This window comes from Myodes glareolus, chromosome 2 (genome assembly GCF_982192425.1).
Source record: "Myodes glareolus chromosome 2, mMyoGla1.1, whole genome shotgun sequence".
Lineage (NCBI taxonomy): Eukaryota > Metazoa > Chordata > Mammalia > Rodentia > Cricetidae > Myodes > Myodes glareolus.
This window is the reverse complement of record NC_142027.1, coordinates 91,258,635-91,278,600: the sequence shown is the minus strand read 5'-3', so window position 1 is coordinate 91,278,600 and position 19,966 is coordinate 91,258,635. Positions and strand designations below refer to the sequence as shown.

Genomic DNA, 19,966 nt, shown 5'->3' with positions numbered 1-19,966 from the left:
TCCGTATGTTTTGTGTCTTGATTATTATATAGTGAGGGTGCTTTTTTGATCCATCCTATTTAGTGTTCTGTAAGCTTCTTGTACCTTCATAGGAATATTCTTCTTTAGGTTGGGAAAGTTTTCTTCTTTAATTTTGTTGAATAAATTTTCTGGGCCTTTGAGCTGTAATTCTTCTCCTTCTTCTACCACTATTATTCCTAGGTTTGGTCTTTTCATGGTGTCCCAGATTTCCTGGATGTTTTGTGTTAAGAATTTGTTGGATTTGCTGTTTTCTTTGACCAATGATTCTATTTCCTCTATAGTATCTTCTATCTCTTTTATTCTGTTGGTAATACTTCTCACTGTAGTTCCTGTTTCTTTACCCATGTGTTTTATATCCTGCCTTCCCTCAGTTTGTGTTTTCATTATTACCTCCATTTTGGTCTTTATATCATAAACTGTTTCCTTCACCTGTTTTATTGCTTTTTCTTTATTTTCTGAGTATCTTTGAGTGATTTTTTAATTTATTCTTATTTTTGTTTGTCTTCTCCTTCATATCTTTAAAAGAGTTTTTCACTTCGTTTTTAAAGGACTCCATCATTTTCATAAAGTTTTGTTTTAAGTTGTTTTCTTCTACTTCTTCTGGGTTAGGATGTTCAAGTCTTCTTGTTGCATGTTCACTGGATTCTGATATTACCATGCTGCTTTTCAGGATGTTTGAGTAATGTAGGCATTGGCACCTACCCATCTCTTCCTTCAAATGAGGCCAGCAGAGTCTTAACACCTTAATCCAGTTTTTTCTGTTGCTGACTGAGTACGTGGGAGTTTTTCTTGGCCTATCCCCTCTTAGGTTCTCTCAACACTGGAGTAGGCTGTGATGCAAAGTTTCAAGAACTTTGCAGACAATAAGGTAGGCTCTCCAGTCTCCTCAGTAAGGGTGCAGGGTCTCTATCAGGGTTCCAAGGACCTCACAGATGGAAAGGCTGGCTTTTGGGCAGGGTGGATGGGAGATAGAAGGCACTGTGGGCACAGTGGCAGAAGCACTCCCTGCTGGCTCTCTGGTCCCCGCAGCCCTGAAGCAGGCTGTGTTGTGGGATTCCAGGACCTTGTGGAAGAAAAGGTGAACTTGGGGGCAGGGTGGGGTGGGGTAATGAAAGATAGAAGCAGAAACACACCTGACTGGATGGCCAGAAAAGCTTAGGGACCTGGAGAAGCCTGTATTCTGTCCCCTGGTAAGGTCCCAGAGAGTGGCACTTCTTGCTGTTGGCCTTGTGGCCATCAACTCACCTCTTTGGTCCCCTCATCAGGGGAGCTTGGTCTCTTACAGGGTCCAAGAACCTTGCAGATGAAAAGGCCTGCTTGGGGCAGGGTAGGATGGAGAAAAGAAGACCCAGTGGAAGAAGCCCTTCTTGCTGGCTCTCTGGTCCCCTCAGCCCTGAAGCAAGCTGTGTTGGGGATTCCAAGGACCTCGCAAAAGAAAAAGTGATATACAAACTCTTTTAAATGTAGTGGGGAAAATTTGAATCAAGTTTAAAAATAAAAAAAAGAAGTTAAGGGCTAGCAGAAAGGGATATCCCTGTCTTCAGTAATTGCAGACTTTCACTTGTGCATATGGAGGGTGTTCAGTTAACAGTGTGAACACCTCTCCTTCTTTGGCTTATATTGTTCCTGTGTCTTTATTGAATGAGGATCTGATGTTCACCAGCCTGTGTTAATGGGAGCCATTTCCTTCTTTGAACAATAGAAATCTGTAGCCACATTGAGCTATGAATTCTCTCACTCTTTAGGAACACCCCAGATCATACTGTTCTTGTTGTTGTATAGCTGGAGGGTGTCTCCTTAGTGACATGAAACTGGAAAACCAGTTTAGCATGAGAACAGTACAGGTGTTAACACTTTGAAAACCTGTTGGTTGTTAAACAAGAGGCAGGAGGATACTGTGTGATCTCAGACACACCACAATAACCTCTCAGTATTGGGCTTAATTTTAATGTCAACAGATTCATAGATCTGTATTTTTACCACCTCAGTGGACTAAGGCTCAGAGGTTTCATTCAAATTTCATTATAATTCTCTAGTAAGAAGCTTGATTTGTGGTTGCCCATGGCTGGACTCTAGATTAACTGATAGACTAGCTTACCTGCTGCATGATTCTCTGGTGCATAACTTTCCTGCATATCTGTTCTCTAAAATCCACATTCTGTTCTTTCCACTCAGAATTTGTGAAAGACTAAATTCAGTACCTACACCCTGTGGGGTTTCCTTCATGTTGGTGTGCTATATTGATAAATCTTTGAATTTTTTGAATATTGAAATTTTTATATACTTTTTCTTTTTTACTAAAAAATTGCAGACAATTTGTATTGATCATTTTTTCTCTCCAATACCTCCACATTTAAAATATAATTTTCTTATTTCCTCCTCTTTACCTACATTAAACTCTGTCTTGTCTCCCAGGGCCATTCAATTCATTTTTTATAATTATTGTTTTTTAACAAATTCTACACATATAAATAAATAAGTTTACATATATAACCAACTAAATCAATTGTTTGCTCTATAGAATTGTTTTGTGTCATTGGAAAAACCTCAGCCCTGAACTCAAATCGAAAAAGAAAGAATTTATTCTAGAATCAAATTAGTGTGATCATGGCTAGTGAACACAGATTTAGGTGACCCAAGATTCATGTTCATTTGAGGGGACAGTTTCATGAAGATTTCATAGTAAAATATAAAGCAAGTTGTAAATCAAATAAGTTAGTGGATACATCAACCAGGAGGTCACAGGCAAGTCAGGAAAAATTATCCTACAAGCCCAATATGACATCTGATGCCATTCTTAGTTTTTAGGTTGTTGGAAGACAGTTCTCTACTAAATTACAAGATTTCAAGGAAATTTTACTCATTAGTTATAAGAGATTAACTCACCTCCAAAGTTGTCCATAACAGGCTGTTCGCGTTGGTGCAGTTAGCCTGGAGTGAGGTAGTGAGCTTCTAGATCTGCAAAATTCCAACATCTCCACATCACTAAAGTTGATATCAGCCAGTCTCTGCAGACACGGCTCTTTCCAGGGGTTCTTCTGTATGCATTTATATACATTTATACACATGTTAATTATACACACACATTTACACATGTATGTATTTATGCACATGTGTACATTTATTCTGCTAACACTCAGTATTGAATAATGCACAGAAAAGACTGATTTTTCAATTTCTCAATAGTGACTATTCATCAGTTATGAACAACAGATTCTCTCTTACCCTAGCATCTAGTTATAGACCTCAAAGTCACATGGTGTAAACAAATGTCATTTTTTTTTCTGCTGCCAACATATCTCTATGTAGAATCTCTCCTTTAAGAGAACTCAGTGGATTCATGATTTCTCTTACTTGCCTCCAGTAGGGCTAACCAGGCTCTCATCTAATCCAGGTTTTGAAAGTACCTCCTAAAATCCCCTCTCCAATCACTGCATACCACAAGTGAGTGAGAAAGTTTAGCTCACCTTCCTGCTTCCAAGATTTCTTTTCCTCTCATTTTGAGAATTCTTTTACTGCCCTCATGAATTTGGGAGCTTTTCCTATTTTTCGTATTCTAATTTTACTTATTATTTTACTTATTTTTCTTATTCCTTGGTAGGAGACTCTTCAGTCATTTAATCTGCAAGTTTAGAGAACAATTTTTTCTTTGTTTACAAGTTTCTAAAATTTTAGAAATATTTCGTTTTTATTTTATGTGTATGATTGTTTTGTCTACATGTGTATGTGTTTCACATGTGTTCCTGGTGCCTACAGAGGCCAGAGGAGGACATGGATTCCCAGAAAACAGGTGTTGCAAAGTATAGTAACCCAAAGAATAACTTCTGTAACCTGAATCAGAATACTACACAAGAGCAGCAAGTAATTTCAGAAATGAATACTAAAATATAATTCAAATACCAAGAACTTCATGAGCCATGCCATGATGTTCCTAAGCTGTCAGTAGTTCGTTCATACAAGCTTTATGTGTCAGAAGAGAAGTCAAGGCTTCAAGACCTCTTTCTGAATCTGCTACGGAGTTTCTGAGAATAATGGTCTGACTGTACTCATCATTCTGCTCCTCCTGTTTAGAGGGAAATGGAAGAACTATCAATATTTACTGACCTTATACTTTGCCATTGAGGAGATCAATAAAGATGCCCAACTGCTTCCCAATGTGACCTTAGGTTTCCATCTCTACAATGCTTTTGACTATCACTACAGAACCTTAGAAGGACCTCTGATGTGGCTGTCTGAAAGGAGTGAGTTTGTCCCTAACTACAAATGCAAAACTCAATACAAAGCTCTTGCAGTCATTGCAGGAGTCAGGCCTGAATTTTCTACTGCAATTGCAACACTTCTGGAACTCTACAAAGTTCCACAAGTAAGTTAATAATGTTCTTGTGACTACACTCACTTAGGATACCTGACCAAAAGAAGCTGAAGAAGCTTATATATTTACCTCCAGTGATTTAAAATAAAAGTAAATGAATTACCTGGATTCTGCTATAATGAACAGGGGAAAGTGTGTGGTGAAAAACATGAGCAGCAAATATTTGAATTTCCAAACTGGTAACTTACTAGTATTTATGATTTAATCTCCAAACATTGGCAGTATGTACTGTGGTAGATTATAGTTGAGTTCTGCTCACAAGTCAGAGTCTACAGCACAGATAACTGTATCTGTGTATTTATGACCAATATGGGTCATAAATATCTCATAGTGCATCCAGGAGTTGATTACTGACAGAGAGAGGAGCAGAAAGTTAAGGACATTTAAACGAATTTGGACAATCCTCAAAGATATTATTAATAAAAATGTTACAAGAAATTTATTTTCTCATTCAGGAAAGTAGATCTCTGAATAGCACTCACAGAAGAACTGCTTAGATAAATCCCCACACTGGCTCTTGCCAGGCACTGTTGAAGCAAAGCAGTCATCATTAGACATCACTACAAACAGAAAAACATTAGATGAGGACCATGCTCAGGAATAATCAACATTAGAAGATCATACAGTGCAACATTGATTATTATCACTCAGTTAAAAAATGATAAATGTACTGGATCCTGATATAAGAAAAAATGAAATACATGATAATTTTCATTGTTCTCAGATACTTGCATTTTATATTATTTTCTCAGTGATGACTCATCAAATCTATCATTAGGGAATGAGGAGGCAACAAAACTTACTGATGTTCCCCTAGATCTTCATGCCTTGCTCTTTTCTAAATGCAGGATCTAAATCTATGAACTAATTTGTTATTTACTTTCCTAAAACTAGAGATTCTAGTAAAGATATTGATATATAGTCAGACTTCAGCACTTGGTAATGCTTCTGCAGTCTTTCTCTACAACGGATGCCCCGCCCAGCTGTTATTGGAACATTAGAATTCGATTGTACCTTTCAAATCTGTCATGAAAATTATATTGATCACTTTTTAGGTGCTTCAGAACTCAGTAACATTGGAGGCCATAGTACTTGAAAGTAACCATATTCCATCACATGATGAGAGAGAGAAGCTAATGTCACAGAACACACTCTCTTTACCAACCTTCAGTTCCTTGATCCTCTTCTGTGAATAATAAGCTCATTTCCTCTCTAAGGGTGATGACTACAAATACCCAGAAACTCCGAATGACTTTTTTTGTTTGCTTCATCAGGTCTCATATGGAAATTTTGATTCTGCACTAACTGACAAAGACACATTCCCATCCCTTTACCAGATATCTCCAAAAGATAAAGCACTAATCCAACTGGTAATCTCTTTATTGCTGCACTTTGGCTGGAAGTGGGTGGGGGTCATTGTGTCTGATGATCTAAAAGGTAAGGAGTTCATCTCTGATCTGAAAGCACAGATGGCGTCAGAAGATATCTGTGTAGCTTTTACAGTAAAACTCCCAACTAATTGGAAGATTCAGTTAGTATCTGAGGTTGGGCTGCTGAAATTAAATCAAGATACACAAGTAAATGTACATATATTTTTTGGTGATATAAATGACATATTGGTTTTCTACTTGACCAATGAAATCATATCAAACAGAAGGAAAGTGTGGATCATGACAAAGCCACAATTATTTTACTTGGAGTCTGAATTATATGAGTTAAATGTTTTTATGTACATTTTTGGAGGAAGCTTTTCAGTTTCAAAAAAGAAAAAACTTCCTGGATTCAAGCACTTTATTGAAGCACTTATGCCCTCCCAGTACCCAGATGATCTTTACTTTCGTAAATTCTGGATTGACACTTTTTATTGTGCACCTCCTCCTTTACATTGCGGAAATTATATACCCTGTCCACCAAATATATCCCTAGAAACTAAACAAGAAGAAAAGTTTGTGATCACTTCTGAACCCAGGGTTTCCATATGGAACGCTGTGTATGCAGTAGCCCATGCCCTCCATAAAATGCTTTTGAGTAAAACTGAAATAACACCTCACAAAGAAACAAAAAAGGACAGGCTTCTACCTTGGCAGGTAAGCCTACTCATAACCAAGGGAAGCACTGGACACTTATATTATTAGTAGGTAATTCATGGTATGCAAGCACATAACACATTTTCACCTTATAAATAAAAAAGTAAGGCAAAGTGTAAAGGGGTTCTTTCACAGTGGGTGTATGTGTGCCTGTGATATGGTGCATGCTTTGGGAAATGGTAGCTTTGCTTTGAAGACATTAATTCTGTACAAATTTCACCAAATAGTTTCATAGTATGAACTGAAATTCTGTAAGATATCAAAATCAATTAATGTCAAAATTTTTAAATTCAATAATCAATTTTTTTCTCTTTTCTTTTTTATTATTACTTTAAAAATACAAATCCAAATTACCACTTCCTCTGTCCCTGACCTCCTCTCACATACCCTCCATATACCTGAAAGGCCAGTTCAGGCACACTCTCCTCTATTGCTTAGGGTCTTAGCTGGGGTCATCCTTTTTGATTCCTGGGAAATTTTCTAGAGCCAGGTTTCTCGCTAACCCACAAAATGCTCCCCAATCAAGATATTTCTTTCCTTGATCTCATATCTCTCCTTCCTTCATCTCAACTATCCCATTCCCTCAAGCTCTCCCCCAACACTCCCCTTCTCCCCTCCCCTTCATCTTCTGCTCTTCCTTCTACCCCCATACACCACGATAAAATGTTTTGACAGTGGATCTTGTCTGATTCCAATTTCCAGGTGAATCTACATATGTTTTTCTTTGAATTATACTTATCAGTTAGTTTCTCTAGGATCAGAAACTATAGGCTCAATATATTTTCTTCATGGCTAGAATCCACTTATGAGTTAATACATACTACATTCATTTTTTGATTCTGTGTTATCTCACTCAGGATAGTGTTTTCTAACTCCATCCAATTGCATGCAAAATTCAAGATGTCATTGATTTTTACCACTGAGTAGTACTCTAATGTGTAGATGTGCCACAGTTTCTTTATCCATTCTTCCATTGAGGGGCATCTAAGTTGTATGCAAGTTCTGACTATTATAAGTAATGCTGCTATGAACATAGCTGAACAAATGCTTTTGTAATATGATTGGGCATCTCTTGGGAATATGACCAAGAGTGATATTGCTGGATACTAATGTAGGTACATTCCCAATTTTCTGAGAAACTGCCACACTGATATCCAAAGTGTTTTCACAAGGTTGCATTACTACCATCAATGGATGAGTGTTCCCCTTACTCCACATCCTCTCCAGCATGAGCTATCATTGGTTTTTTTTTTATTTTATCAATTCTTACAGGTGTAAGATGGTATCTCAGAGTTGTTTTGATTTGCATTTCCCTGATAGCTAAGGATAACAGTGAATCAATCCCACACCAATTATGTTTTAATGGGGTATTTATTTAGGGGGGTAAAACTTACATACACCATAAACCGTCAGGAAGGGAGCCTAGTCGCTGGAGCAGGAGCCGGGAGCAGGAGCCAGAACCAAGCACCGGAACCAAGAGGCCCCAACCGAGACCTGCAACTTTTTTTTAAAGAGAAATATACCATGCCCCAGTGGGCTGGTATTTCAGCGGCTATTGGCTGACAGAGCAGAAGGCGCTCCTGCAGCACCGTGGGCTCGTGCTTCAGCGACTATTGGCTGAAGCAGCAGAAGATACTCCCGCAGCACCTCCCCCTTTTGTTTAAGTAAGAGAGTTCTAAGCCTACTACGAAATTGTATGCAGTAAGTACAAACCTATACAATTATATACAATAAGTACAAATATCCTATTCTAATTAGCTAAATTCTTGTATAATAAATAACTTGGCCAAGTTATGAGAGGAAAGTAGCTACATTTATCTAGTCTTCAACCCCATAGAAGATCCGAGAAGGAAAATAATGTTACCTGAGTAATTATGAAGTGCAATCAAAGAACTTCCAAAACATGCAACAAATCACAGAGACAACTGGCTACCTGGGCAATCACCAAAGACCTGTTTGCAGTGTTGAAGCAACCAACTTTGACTAAGGCCTACAAATAACTGACAGATTATTTTTAACAGGCAAGAGATTTTTCAAAACCATCTTACCCTGTCTTGGCAAGATTTAACAGTTCTGTTTATCCATTTCTGGATTTTATCCATTTCTGGATTTTATCCATTTCCAGATTTTATCCATTTCCAGATTTTAACAGGCAAAAGATTTTTCAAAACCATCTTACCCTGTCATAAGGAAGTTGAACATGTCCTTAAGTATTTTTGACCATTTGAAATTCTTCTGTTGAGAAAACTCTGTTTAGTTCAATACACCATTTTTAATTGGGTTATTTAGATTTGTAATGACTAATTTCTTGAGTTCTTAATATATATTGGAGATCAGTCATTTATCTGATTTGGGGTTGGTCAAGATCTTCTCCCATTCAGTAGGTTAACTTTTTGTCTGAATGACTGTGTCTTTTGCTTTTACAGAAACTTCTCCATTTTAGGAGGTCCCATTTATTCATTGTTGCTCTTATTGTCTGTGCTTTTGGGGTTATACACAGGCAGTGTTCTTCTGTGCCCATGCATTGCAGGATACTTCCCACTTTCTCCTCTATTAAGTTCAATGTGGTTGGGTTTATATTGAGGTCTTTGATCTATTTGGACTAGAGGTTGGTGTATGGTGATAGATATGAATCAATTTTAATTTTTCTACAGACATCCAGTTATACTACTACCATTTGATGAAGATGCTTCTTTTTTCATTGTATAATTTTAGTTTCTTTATCAAAATTTATGTGTTCATAGGTGTGTGGATTAATATCCATGTCTTCAGTTCGATTCCATTGGTCAACATGTCTATTTTTATGCTAGTACCAAGCTGTTTTCATTACCGTAGCTCTGTAATAGAGTTTGTTGTCAAGGACAGTAATGTCTTCAGAAGTTCCTTTATTGTATAAGATTGTTTTGGCTATCCTGTGATTTTTGTTTTTCCATATGAAGTTAGTTATCAATCTTTCACGGTCTGTGAAAAATTGTGTTGGTTTTTTGATGGGAATTGATTTAAATCTATAGATTGCTTTTGGTAGCATCACCATTTTTACTATGTTCATCATTCCTATCCAAGAGCATGGGCGACCTTTCCATTTTTCTGATATCTTCTTTCAATTTCTTTCTTCAAAGGCTTAAAGTTCTTGTCAAATAGGTCTTTTACTTCCTTGGTTAGTGTTAACCCAAGATGCTTTATGCTATTTGTGGCTATTGTGAAAGGTGAGGTTTCTCTGATTTCCCTATCAGTTTCTTTATCCTTTGTGTAGAGGAAGGCTACTGATTTTTTTTTGAGTTGATCTTGTATCCTGTCTCTTTACTGAAGCTATTTTTCAGCTATAGGATTTCTCTGGTAGAGCTTTTGGGGTCGTTTATAAATACTATCACATCATCTACAAATAACAAAAGTTTGATTTCTTGCCAATTTGAATTCCCTTGATCTCACGTTGTCTTATTGCTATTGCTAATAATTCAACCACTATGTGGAAGAGATATGAAGAGAGTGGACAGACTTGTCTTGTTCCTAATTCTAGTGAACTATTTGAGTTTCTCTCCATTTAATTTGATGTTAGCTGTTGGCTTTCTGTATATTGCTTTTATTATATTTAGATATCATCTATGTAACACTAATCTCTCCAAGACATTTTCATGGAGGAGTGTTGAATTTTGTCAAATGCTTTTTCACATCTAATGGAATGAGTATATGTTTATTTCTTTCAGTTTATTTATATGATGAAATACGTTGATCGATTTCTGTATGTTAAACCAGTCCTGCATCTCTGGGAAAAAGCCCACTTGATCATAATGGATGATCTTTTTGATGTGATCGTGGACTTGGTTTGCCAATATTTTATTGGGAAATTTTGAATCGATGTTCATGAGTGAGATTGTTCTGTAATTCTCTTTGGTTGAGTCTTTGTGTGGTTTTGGTATCAGGGTAACTGCAGCCTTATAAAAAGAGATTGGCAATGACCCTTCTGTATCTATTATGCGGAGCATATTGAGGAGTATGGTATTAGCTCTTCTTAGAAGTTCTGGTAGAATTCTACACTAAAAAAAAATTCCAGCCAGGGGCATTTTTTGGTTTGGAGGTTTTTGATGACAGCTTCTATTTCCTCATGACTTACAGGTCTATTAAGATTGTTCATCTGGTCTTGATTTAATTTTGGTATAGGATATTTATCTAAAAAAATTGTCCATTTCTTTTACATTTTCCATTTTTATGGAGTACAGGCTTTTGTAGTAAGATCTAATGATTCTCTGAATTTTTTCAGTATCTGGTGTTATGTGCCCCTTTTCATTTCTGATTTTGTTAATTTGGATATTATCTCTCTGCCTTTGATTAACTTGCATAAGGGTTTGTCAATCTTGTTGATTTTCTCAAAGAACCAGCACTTTGTGTCATTGATTCTTTATATTGTTTTATGTGTTTCTATTTTGTTGATTTCAGATTTCAGTTTGATTTTTTTCCAGACTTCTACTACTCCTGGTTGAGTCTGCTTCTTTTTTGTAGAGCTCTGAGGTGTGCTGTTAAGTTGGTAATGTGAGTTCTCTCCATTTTCTTTATGTGAGCACTTAGTGCTACAAACTTTCCTCTTAACACTGCTTTCATTGTATCCCATAGTTTTGGATATGTTTACCTTCATTTCATTGAATTCAGGGAAGACTTTTTCTTTCTTTATTTCTTCCTTTACCCAGGGGGGTTCCATAGTTTACTGTTCAGATTCCATGAATTTGTGGGCTTTCTGCAGGTAGTTTTGTTGTTAATTTCAAACTTACTCCATGGTGATCCATTAAGACAAGTAGTTACTTCAATTTTTTTTTTTGTATTTGCGGATGTTTGCTTTGTTACCAAGTATGTGATCAATTTTAGAGAAGGTTCCATGAGGTTCTGAGAAGAAGGTATAGTCTTTTCTGTTTGGGTGGAATGGTCTATAGATGTCTGTTATGTCCATTTGATTTTTTATATCTGTTAGTTCTCTTATTTCTCTGTTAAGTTTCTGTCTGGTTTCCTTTCCATTGGTGAGAGAGAAGTGTTGAAATCTCCTAATATTAGTGTGTGGAATTTGATATGCATTTTAAATTTTAGTAATGTTTCTTTTTCATAGGTTGGTGCTTTTATATTAGGGGCATAGATTTTCAGGATTGAGACTTCATCTTGATGAATTGTTCCTGTTATGAATATAATAAAGTGTCCTTATCCATCTCTTCTGATTGATTTTAGTTTGAAATAAACTTTGTTAGATATTAGAATAGCCTCGCCCTCTTGTTTCTTTGATTGGAAAACCTTTGCCCAATCCTCTACTCTGAAGTAGTGTCTGTTTTTGAGGTTGACATATGCTTCTTGTACACAGCAGAATGCTGAATGTGTTTTCATATCCATTCTCGTAGCCTCTGTCTTTTTATAGGTGAATTGAGTCCACTGATGTTAAGTGATATTAATGACAAATGGTTGTTAACTCTGGTTATATTTTGGTGGTAATGTTTGTGTGTTTCTCTTCTTTGGGTTGTGAAGATTGAAGGTTATCAGATATCTTCATCGTTATGGGTGTTGTTAGCCTCCATGGGTTGAGATTTTCCTTGTAGTACTTTCTGTAAGTCTGGGTGTGTGCATATGTACCATTTAAATATGTTTTTGTTATGAAATATCTTGTTTTCTCCATTGAAAATGAAAGTAACCTTTGCTGAGTTTAGTAGTCTGGGCTTGCATCCATGGTCTCAGTTTCTGCAGCATATCTGTCTGCTTCCACCCCTACTATTCTGAGGTTTGTTCTTTACACCATGTCCCAGATTTCCTGAATGTTTTGTGTTAAGAATTTGTTTGATTTAGTGTTTCTTTGACCAGTAAGTCTATTTCTTCTATAGTATCTTCAGTGCCTGAGATTCTTTCTTCTATTTCTTGTATTCCATTGGTTATACTGTTCATTTACCCAGATTTTTCATATCCAGTTTTCCCTCAGTTTGTGTTTTCTTTATTACCTCTATTTTGGTCTTCATATCTTGAACTGTTTCCTTCATCTGTTTGATTGCTTTTTCTTGGTTTTCTTGGGTATCTTTGAGGGATTTTTTAATTTCTTCCAATTTTATGTTGTCTTCTCTTTCATTTCTTTAAGGGAGTTTTTCACTTTCTATTTTAAGGTCCCCATCAATTTCATAAAGTTACATTTAAAGTTGTTTTCTTCTACTTCTTCTGAATCAGAATGATCAAGTCTTCTTTTTCTGTGTCTACTGGATTCTGGTGATTATCATGTTGCTTTTTTGGATGTTGGAGAAATACTGGTATTGGCTCCTACCCACATCTTCCTTCAAATGAGGCCAGTACATTCTTAGTGTCTTACTCTGATCTTTTGCTGTGGTTGTCTGAGTACTTGGGAGTTTTTCTTGGTCTGCCATCTCTTAAGTCCCCCAGTATTGGAAACAGCTCTGTTGCAGGGTTTTCTCTGGTCCCTTCAGCACTTGATCAGGCTGTGTTGCAGAGTTTCTAGGACCTAAGATGGGGAAAGAGCAGGCTTGGTAGCAGAGTGGGTTGTGGTAATGAAGAAAGCCCAGCAGCAGGAATACTTCCCACTGGCTGGCTAGAAAAGATTATGGAGTTTGGGAGAGGGCCCTGGGTTCTGTCACACTGGACAGGTCCCAGAGAGTGCCAACAATCAAATTTACATGTTTTCATGGAATATGTCTGGTGCCACCATGTAGAGATATACTGACCATATTTAATCCAAGACCAAAGGGTTAAACTTTTTTAAAAGATAAAAATAACCTCCCATAGAATAAAAAGTAACAGATGAAGAAATTGCTTTTTATACTTTATTTACTCAGTTGTTATTAAAATTATTTATTTATTTTTAAATTTATTTATTTACTTATTAAAAATTTACACCACTTCCCCGCCCCCATTTTCCCTCCCCTCCCTCTCTAGTCTTAAAAGCAGTCAGGATTCCCTGCCCCGTGGGAAGTACAAGGTCCTCCCACCTTTACACAGGTTTATAAAGGGGACCATCCAAGCAAACCAGGCTCCCACAAAGTCAGTCCATGCAGTAGAATAAAAACCGAGTGCCATTGTCCTTGGCTTCTCAGTCAGCCTTCATTGTCAATCACGTTCAGAGTATCCATTTTGATCACATACTCCATCACTCCCTTCCAGCTGGACTTGGTGAGCTCCCATTAGATCAGTCCCACCGTCTCAGTGGGTGGACGCACCCCTAGTGATCCTGAATTCCTTGCTCACGTTCTCCCTCCTTCTACTCCTCATTTGGACCTAGGGAGCTAAGTCCAGTGCACCAATGTGGGTCTCTGTCTCTATCTCCATCCATCGCCAGATGAAGGTTCTACTGTGATATGCAAGATATTCATTAGTATGGCTATGGGACAAGGCCAGTGTGGGCATCCTCTCCTCTGCTGCTAAGGAACAATCTGGAGACCTCTTCTTGGACCTGGGAACCCCTCTAGAATCAAGTCTCTTGCAAAAGCTAAAATGAATCTCTTAATTAAGATACTTACTTCCCTGCTCCCATCCCACCCATCCCATTCCCCAAGCTTTCCCGAATCTTCCCCTTCTCCCTTCCCTCTACCCATCTCCCCTTACATCCATCCCCCACCCCCACCCCCATGCACACAAGTTTTGTCTGGCAATCTTGTCTACTTCCAATATCCAGGAGTATAACTATATGATTTTTTTCAGGTTCACTTTCTTATTTAGTTTCTCTAGGATCATGAATTATAGGCTCAAAGACCTTTAATTATGACTAGAATCTACTTATGAGTGAGTACATGCCATGTTCCTCTTTTTGGGTCAGGGTTACCTCACTCAGTAAAGCGTTTTCTATTTCCATCCATTTGTATGCAAAATTCAAGATGTCATTTTTTTTTTATCGCTGAGTGAAACTCTAATGTGTCTATGTTCCACACCTTCTTTAACCATCCTTCAATTGAGGAGCACCTAGGTTGTTCCAGCTTCTGGCTAATACACATATTGCTGCTATGAACATAGTTGGACAAATGCTTTTGTGGTATGATAGGGCATCTCTTGGGAACATTCCCAAGAGTGGAATTTCTGGATCTTGAGGTACATTGACTCCCAGTTTCCTGAGAAACCACCACACTGATTTCCAAAGTGACTGCACAAGTTTGCATTCCCACCAACAATGGATGAGTGTTTCCCTCACTCCACAACCTCTCCAACATAGGTTATTATTGGTGTTTTTGATTTTAGCTAGTCTGACAGGTGTAAGATGGTATCTCAAAGTAGTTTTGATTTGCATTTCCCTGATGGCTAAGTAGGTTGAGCATGATCTTAAGTGTCTTTTGGCCATTTGAAGTTCTTCTGTTGAGAATTTTCTGTTCAGTTCAGTACCCCATTTTTTAATTGGGTTAATTAGAGTTTTAGTGTCTAGTTTCTTGAGTTCTTTGTATATTTTGGAGATCAGACCTTTGTCTGATGAGGGGTTGGTGAAGATCTTCTCCCAGTCGGAAGGTCGCCTTTTTGTCTTACTGACAGTGTCCTTTGTTTTACAGAAGCTTCTCAGTTTAAGGGGGTCCCATTTATTCATTGATTCTCTTATTGTCTGTGCTACTGGGGTTCTACCTAGGAAGTGGTCTTCTGTGCCTATGTCTTGTAGACTACTTCCCACTTTCTCTTCTATCAAGTTCAATGTGGTCAGATTAATATTGTGGTCTTTAATCCATTTGGACTTGAGTTTTGTGCATGGTGATAGATATGGATCTACTTTCATTCTTCTACAGGTTGACATCCAGTTATGCCAGCACCATTTGTTAATGAGGCTTTCTTTCTTCCATTGTATACTTTTAGCTCTCTGGTCAAAAATCATATATTTTTGGGTTAATATCTGGGTCTTCTTTTCGATTCCATAGGTCAAGCAATCTTCTCATTTTACATGCCAATAAGAGTTCCCCCTCCCTGCCCTCTTCTCATTTCCCCGACCTTCCCTATCACCCATCCATTCCTCAGAGAGGGTAAGACTTTCCATGGGGAGTCAACAAAGTCTAGCACATTGCTTTGAGGCAGAATCAAGCCCCTCGCACTCTATCTTGGATGGATGAGCAAGGTATCCCCACAAAGAGAATAGGTTCCAAAAAAACAGTACAAGCAGTAGGGGTTAATCCTAGTCCCACTACCAGGTGCCCCACTGTCTACCCCAGACATGCAAATGTTACCCATATTAAGAGTGCCTAGTTTGGTCCTATGTTGGTTCCCCCACTGTCAGAATGGATTAAGTGATCTCCGCCTAACTCAGGTAAGCTGTTTCAGTAGGTGCCCCATCATGGTCTTGACCCCTTTGCCTATATTATTGTTTTACCCTCTCTGACTGAATTCTTGCAACTCAGCCCAGTGCTTCATTATGGATTTCTCTGCTTCTACCAGTTGCTGGATGAAGATTCTATGATAGCAATTAAGGTAGTAATCAATCTGATTACAGAGGAAGGCCAGTTCAGGAACCCTCTCTACTATTCATTAGGGTCTTAGATGGGGGCATCATTGCAGACTCCTGAAAATTTCTCTGCTGTCAGATTTCTGGATAGTCCCATAATGGCTCCCTCAATCAGGACAGCTATTTCCTTGCTTTATCTCTCTTCCTTTCCCCCATCTCATCTATCCCATCCTCTCAAGCTCTTCTCCCCCTCCTATTCTCCCCTTCCCCTCCCTTTCTACCCTCCCTTCTTCCCACACCCCCAAACTTGTAATTTTCTTAGCTGACTTTTTCTATTTTCCCTTCCCAGGGGCATGTAATGTATGTGTGTTTCTCTTAAGATTCTCATTGTTACCTAGTTTCTCTTAGGTGATGAACTATAGGCTTGCTATATTTTGATTCACATATAGTATTCACTTATGAGTGAGTACATACCATCCTTGTCATTCTGGGACTGGGTTACCTCACTCAGGATGTTTTCTTCTACTGCCATCCATTTGCATGCAAATTTCAATATGTAATTGTTTTTTTTACCACTGAGTAGTATTCCATTATGTAAATGTATCACATATTCTTTATTGATTCTTCAGTTGTGGGGTATTGCCACAGACCAGCTCAAGGGAGTGACTCAGACAGTGGGATAAGCAGGGCAAAGGCTCAGGACAATTCAGAAATCGGCGAGGAAATGACAGACAGACACATTCAATGTGGTTGAATATGCTGCTGCAACTTTATTTTTTTAGCGCAAGGTTTATATTCTTTTACAATCAAAGAACTTTGCAAAGGTATACATCATCAAATCATAAAATAGAAAAGAACATCATGAAACAGTTTTACAAAATGAATCTTTGAAGATGCTTTGGCATTGGTACAAGGACTTTTGCACCCTCATATTTTGTTAAATAACCTCTTTTCTTGTTTTTAGAGAGGACACTGTTCTTGAGTTAGGCTATCTTTATCAGCCTGTACCAGATGGCTGGCTGGGCTAAGTGACCTTGTGCTCAGAATATCCTGGGTGGGAAAGGGGAAGGCCATTATCTTCCTGGGAAGATATTCTGCTAGGAAATTTTAAAGACATGATTTCAAACTTCTCTGAAACTCGTCTCACACCATTGACCTCAACTCTCCTCCCTTTTTGATTCTCAGGCTCAGATGTTGTTATCAGCCTAGGTCTTTTCTGCCCACAAGAAAGGCTTCATAGTCCTCCTGTTTGCAACTGTACGTTTTTCCCAGGCAAATGCCTAATGGGGACTGCTGCAACTGTTTTTCTGCAGAAGGCTTCTAAGGTTTCTCCTAGTAAAAGTAACTCCTTTTGTTCCATATTATCAAGGAATTATCCTAACAATGATCCCCAATTCCCAGAACTAGCTACTTCCTTAAAGCCTTTAATGAATGGTGGGGCAGAGCTCAAAATGTCCTCAGCAGTCTTGTTTGTATCCACAACTTCCTGGAATAGTCTGATCTGTTGGTAAGATGCAAGAATCACAAAGAACAGAAAGACAAGGATAAGACAGACATATCGGCACCAAGGGCAGCGAGGTCGAGTCAGTGCAGATGGCAACACAGGTGGCATCATGACCACAGCTGATTGCCAAGGGACAGCCTGGGATGCAACTCCGTGGAGCACAGGCCCCAATCCTATGGCAACAGTCTGTCCAGTCAGCATTTCTGCTCCACCGGTGTGACAGCCGTGGATGTGGCAGAGTATCTAGGTTGTTTCACATTCTGGCTATTACAAGTAATGTAATAAACATGGTTGAATAAATGTCCATGTAATATGATTGAGCATCCTTTGCGTATGTTCACAAGAGTGTTATTGCTGGATATTGAAATAGGATGATTTCCAATTTTCTTAAAAAACGCCATACTGATATGGAAAGTGGTTATATGACTTTGCATGCAGACTATCAATGGAGTATTCCCTTTACTCTGCATCCTCTCCAGCATAAGCTACCATTGATATTTTTGATATTAGTCCTTCTGACTGTTGTAAAATGGTATCTCAGAGTTGTTTTGATTTGCATTTCACTGATGGCTAAGGATGTTGACCAGTTTCTTTGGTGTCTTTCAGTTTTCTGAGATTCTTCTGTTGAGAATTCACTGTGTGGTTCTATATTCCATTTTTAACTGGATTATTTGGTATTTTGATGTCTGGTTTCTTGAGTTCTTTATATTTTGAAGATCAGTCTTCTTTCAGATCTGTGGTTGGTGAAGATCTTTTTCCATTCTGTAGACTAAAGTTTTGTTTTATTGATATTATCGTGTTCCTTAGTGAAAGTTCTCAGTTTCAGAAGGTACCATTAATTAATTGTTGACCTCAGTGTCTGTGTTATTGGAGTTTCTATATTTAGGAAGAAGTCTCCTTTGCCCCTTCATTTTTTTTAATTAAAAATTGTCACTCCTCCTTTTCCTCCTCCTCCTCCCAGCCCCATCCCCCCTCCCTCTCCAGTACAAAGAGCAGTCAGGGTTCCCTGCCCTGTGGGAAGCTCAAGATCCTTCTCACTCCACCCAGGTCTAGGAAAGTGAGCATACAAACAGAATAGGCTCCCACCAAGCCAGCACATTCAGTATAATCAAAACCCAGTGCCATTGTCTTTGGCTTCTCAGTCAGCCCTCGTTGTCAGCCACATTCAGAGAGTCCAGTTTGATCACATGCTCCATCAGTCCCAGTCCAGCTGGCCTTAGTGAGCTCTCATTAGATTAGCCCTACCGTCTCAGTTGGTGGGTGCACCTCTCATGGTCCTTACTTCCTTGCTCATGTTCTCCCTCCTGCTGCTCCTCATTTGGACCTTGGGAGCTCAGTCCAGTGCTTCAATGTGGGTCTCTGTCTCTATCTCCATCCATCGCCAGATGAAGGTTCTAAGGTGATATGCAAGATATTGATCAGTGTGGCTATAGGGTAAGGTCAGTTCAGGCGCCCTCTCCTCAGCTGCCCAAGGAACAAGCAGGGGACATGTCCTTGAACACCTGGGAACCCCTCTAGAGTCAAGTCTCTTATCAACACTAAAATGGATCCCTTAATTAAGATATTTACTTCCCTGTTCCCATATTCACACTTCCTCCATCCCAACCATCACATTCCTCCAAGCTCTTCCCATCCTTCCCTTCTCCCTTCTCTCTCCCCATCTCCCCTTACTCCTATACCACCCCCACCCCCAAGCTCTCAATTTTTGCCTGATTTGCCCCTTCATTTAAGGCTACATCTCACTTTCACTTTTATGAGACTCAGTGTGGCTAGATTTATATTGGGGTCCTTAATCCATTTGGATTTAAGTTTTGTACATGGGGAAGGATATAGATCTCTCTGCATTATTCTAGATCTTGGCAATCAGTTATGCCAAGACAATTTGTTAAAAAATTTTCTTTTTTGCATTGTATAATTTTAGCTTCTTTGTCAAAAATCAGATGCTTATAGTAGTGTGGATTGATACCAGCTTCTTGATTAAATTCCATTGGTCCACCTGATTCTTTTTTTAGTCAAAAACAAGCTATTTTCATTACTGTAGCTTTTTAATAGAGCCTGATGTCAGGGATGGTGATGACTCTGGAAGTTTCTTTATAATACATGGTTGTTTTGGCTATTTTGGGTTTTGTTTTTGTTTTTGCTTTTCCATTTAAAGTTGAGTATTGTTCTTTTGAGGTCAGTAAAGAATTGTGTTGGAATTTTATTAGGAAATGTACTCAATCTGTAAATTACTTTTGATAGGATTGCCATTTTTCTTATGCTAATCCTACCTATTCAAAAGCTTGGGAGATCTTTTTATTTTCTGATATCTTCTTCTATTTCTCTTTTGAAAGACTTAAATTTCATGTTGTACAGGTCTTTCACTTCTTTGGTTAGTGCTACTCCAAAATATTTTAGATTATTTGTGTCTATTGTAAATGGTGATGTTTCTCAGATTTCTTCCTTAGTTCCTTTATCATTTGTATACATGAGGGCTATTGACTCTTTTGAGTTGATCTTGTATCCTGCCACATTACTGAAAGTGTTTATCAGCTATAGGAATAACCTCATAAAATTATTGGGGTAAACTATACATACCATCCTGTCATCTGCAAATAAGCAAAGTTTGA

General features: G+C 38.3%; 1 protein-coding gene across 1 annotated transcript in view; it reads left to right on the top strand.

Moving 5' to 3' along the window:
- LOC125396176 (vomeronasal type-2 receptor 26-like) overlaps window positions 1–19,966 on the top strand; it is a 77,721-nt gene that overhangs the window by 22,054 nt on the left and 35,701 nt on the right. Inside the window, exons 2-3 of the mRNA XM_085678392.2 lie at window positions 4,093–4,384; window positions 5,668–6,480. Coding sequence (XP_085534518.2) covers window positions 4,093–4,384; window positions 5,668–6,480 — 1,105 coding nt within the window. The remainder of the gene's footprint in view (window positions 1–4,092; window positions 4,385–5,667; window positions 6,481–19,966) is intronic.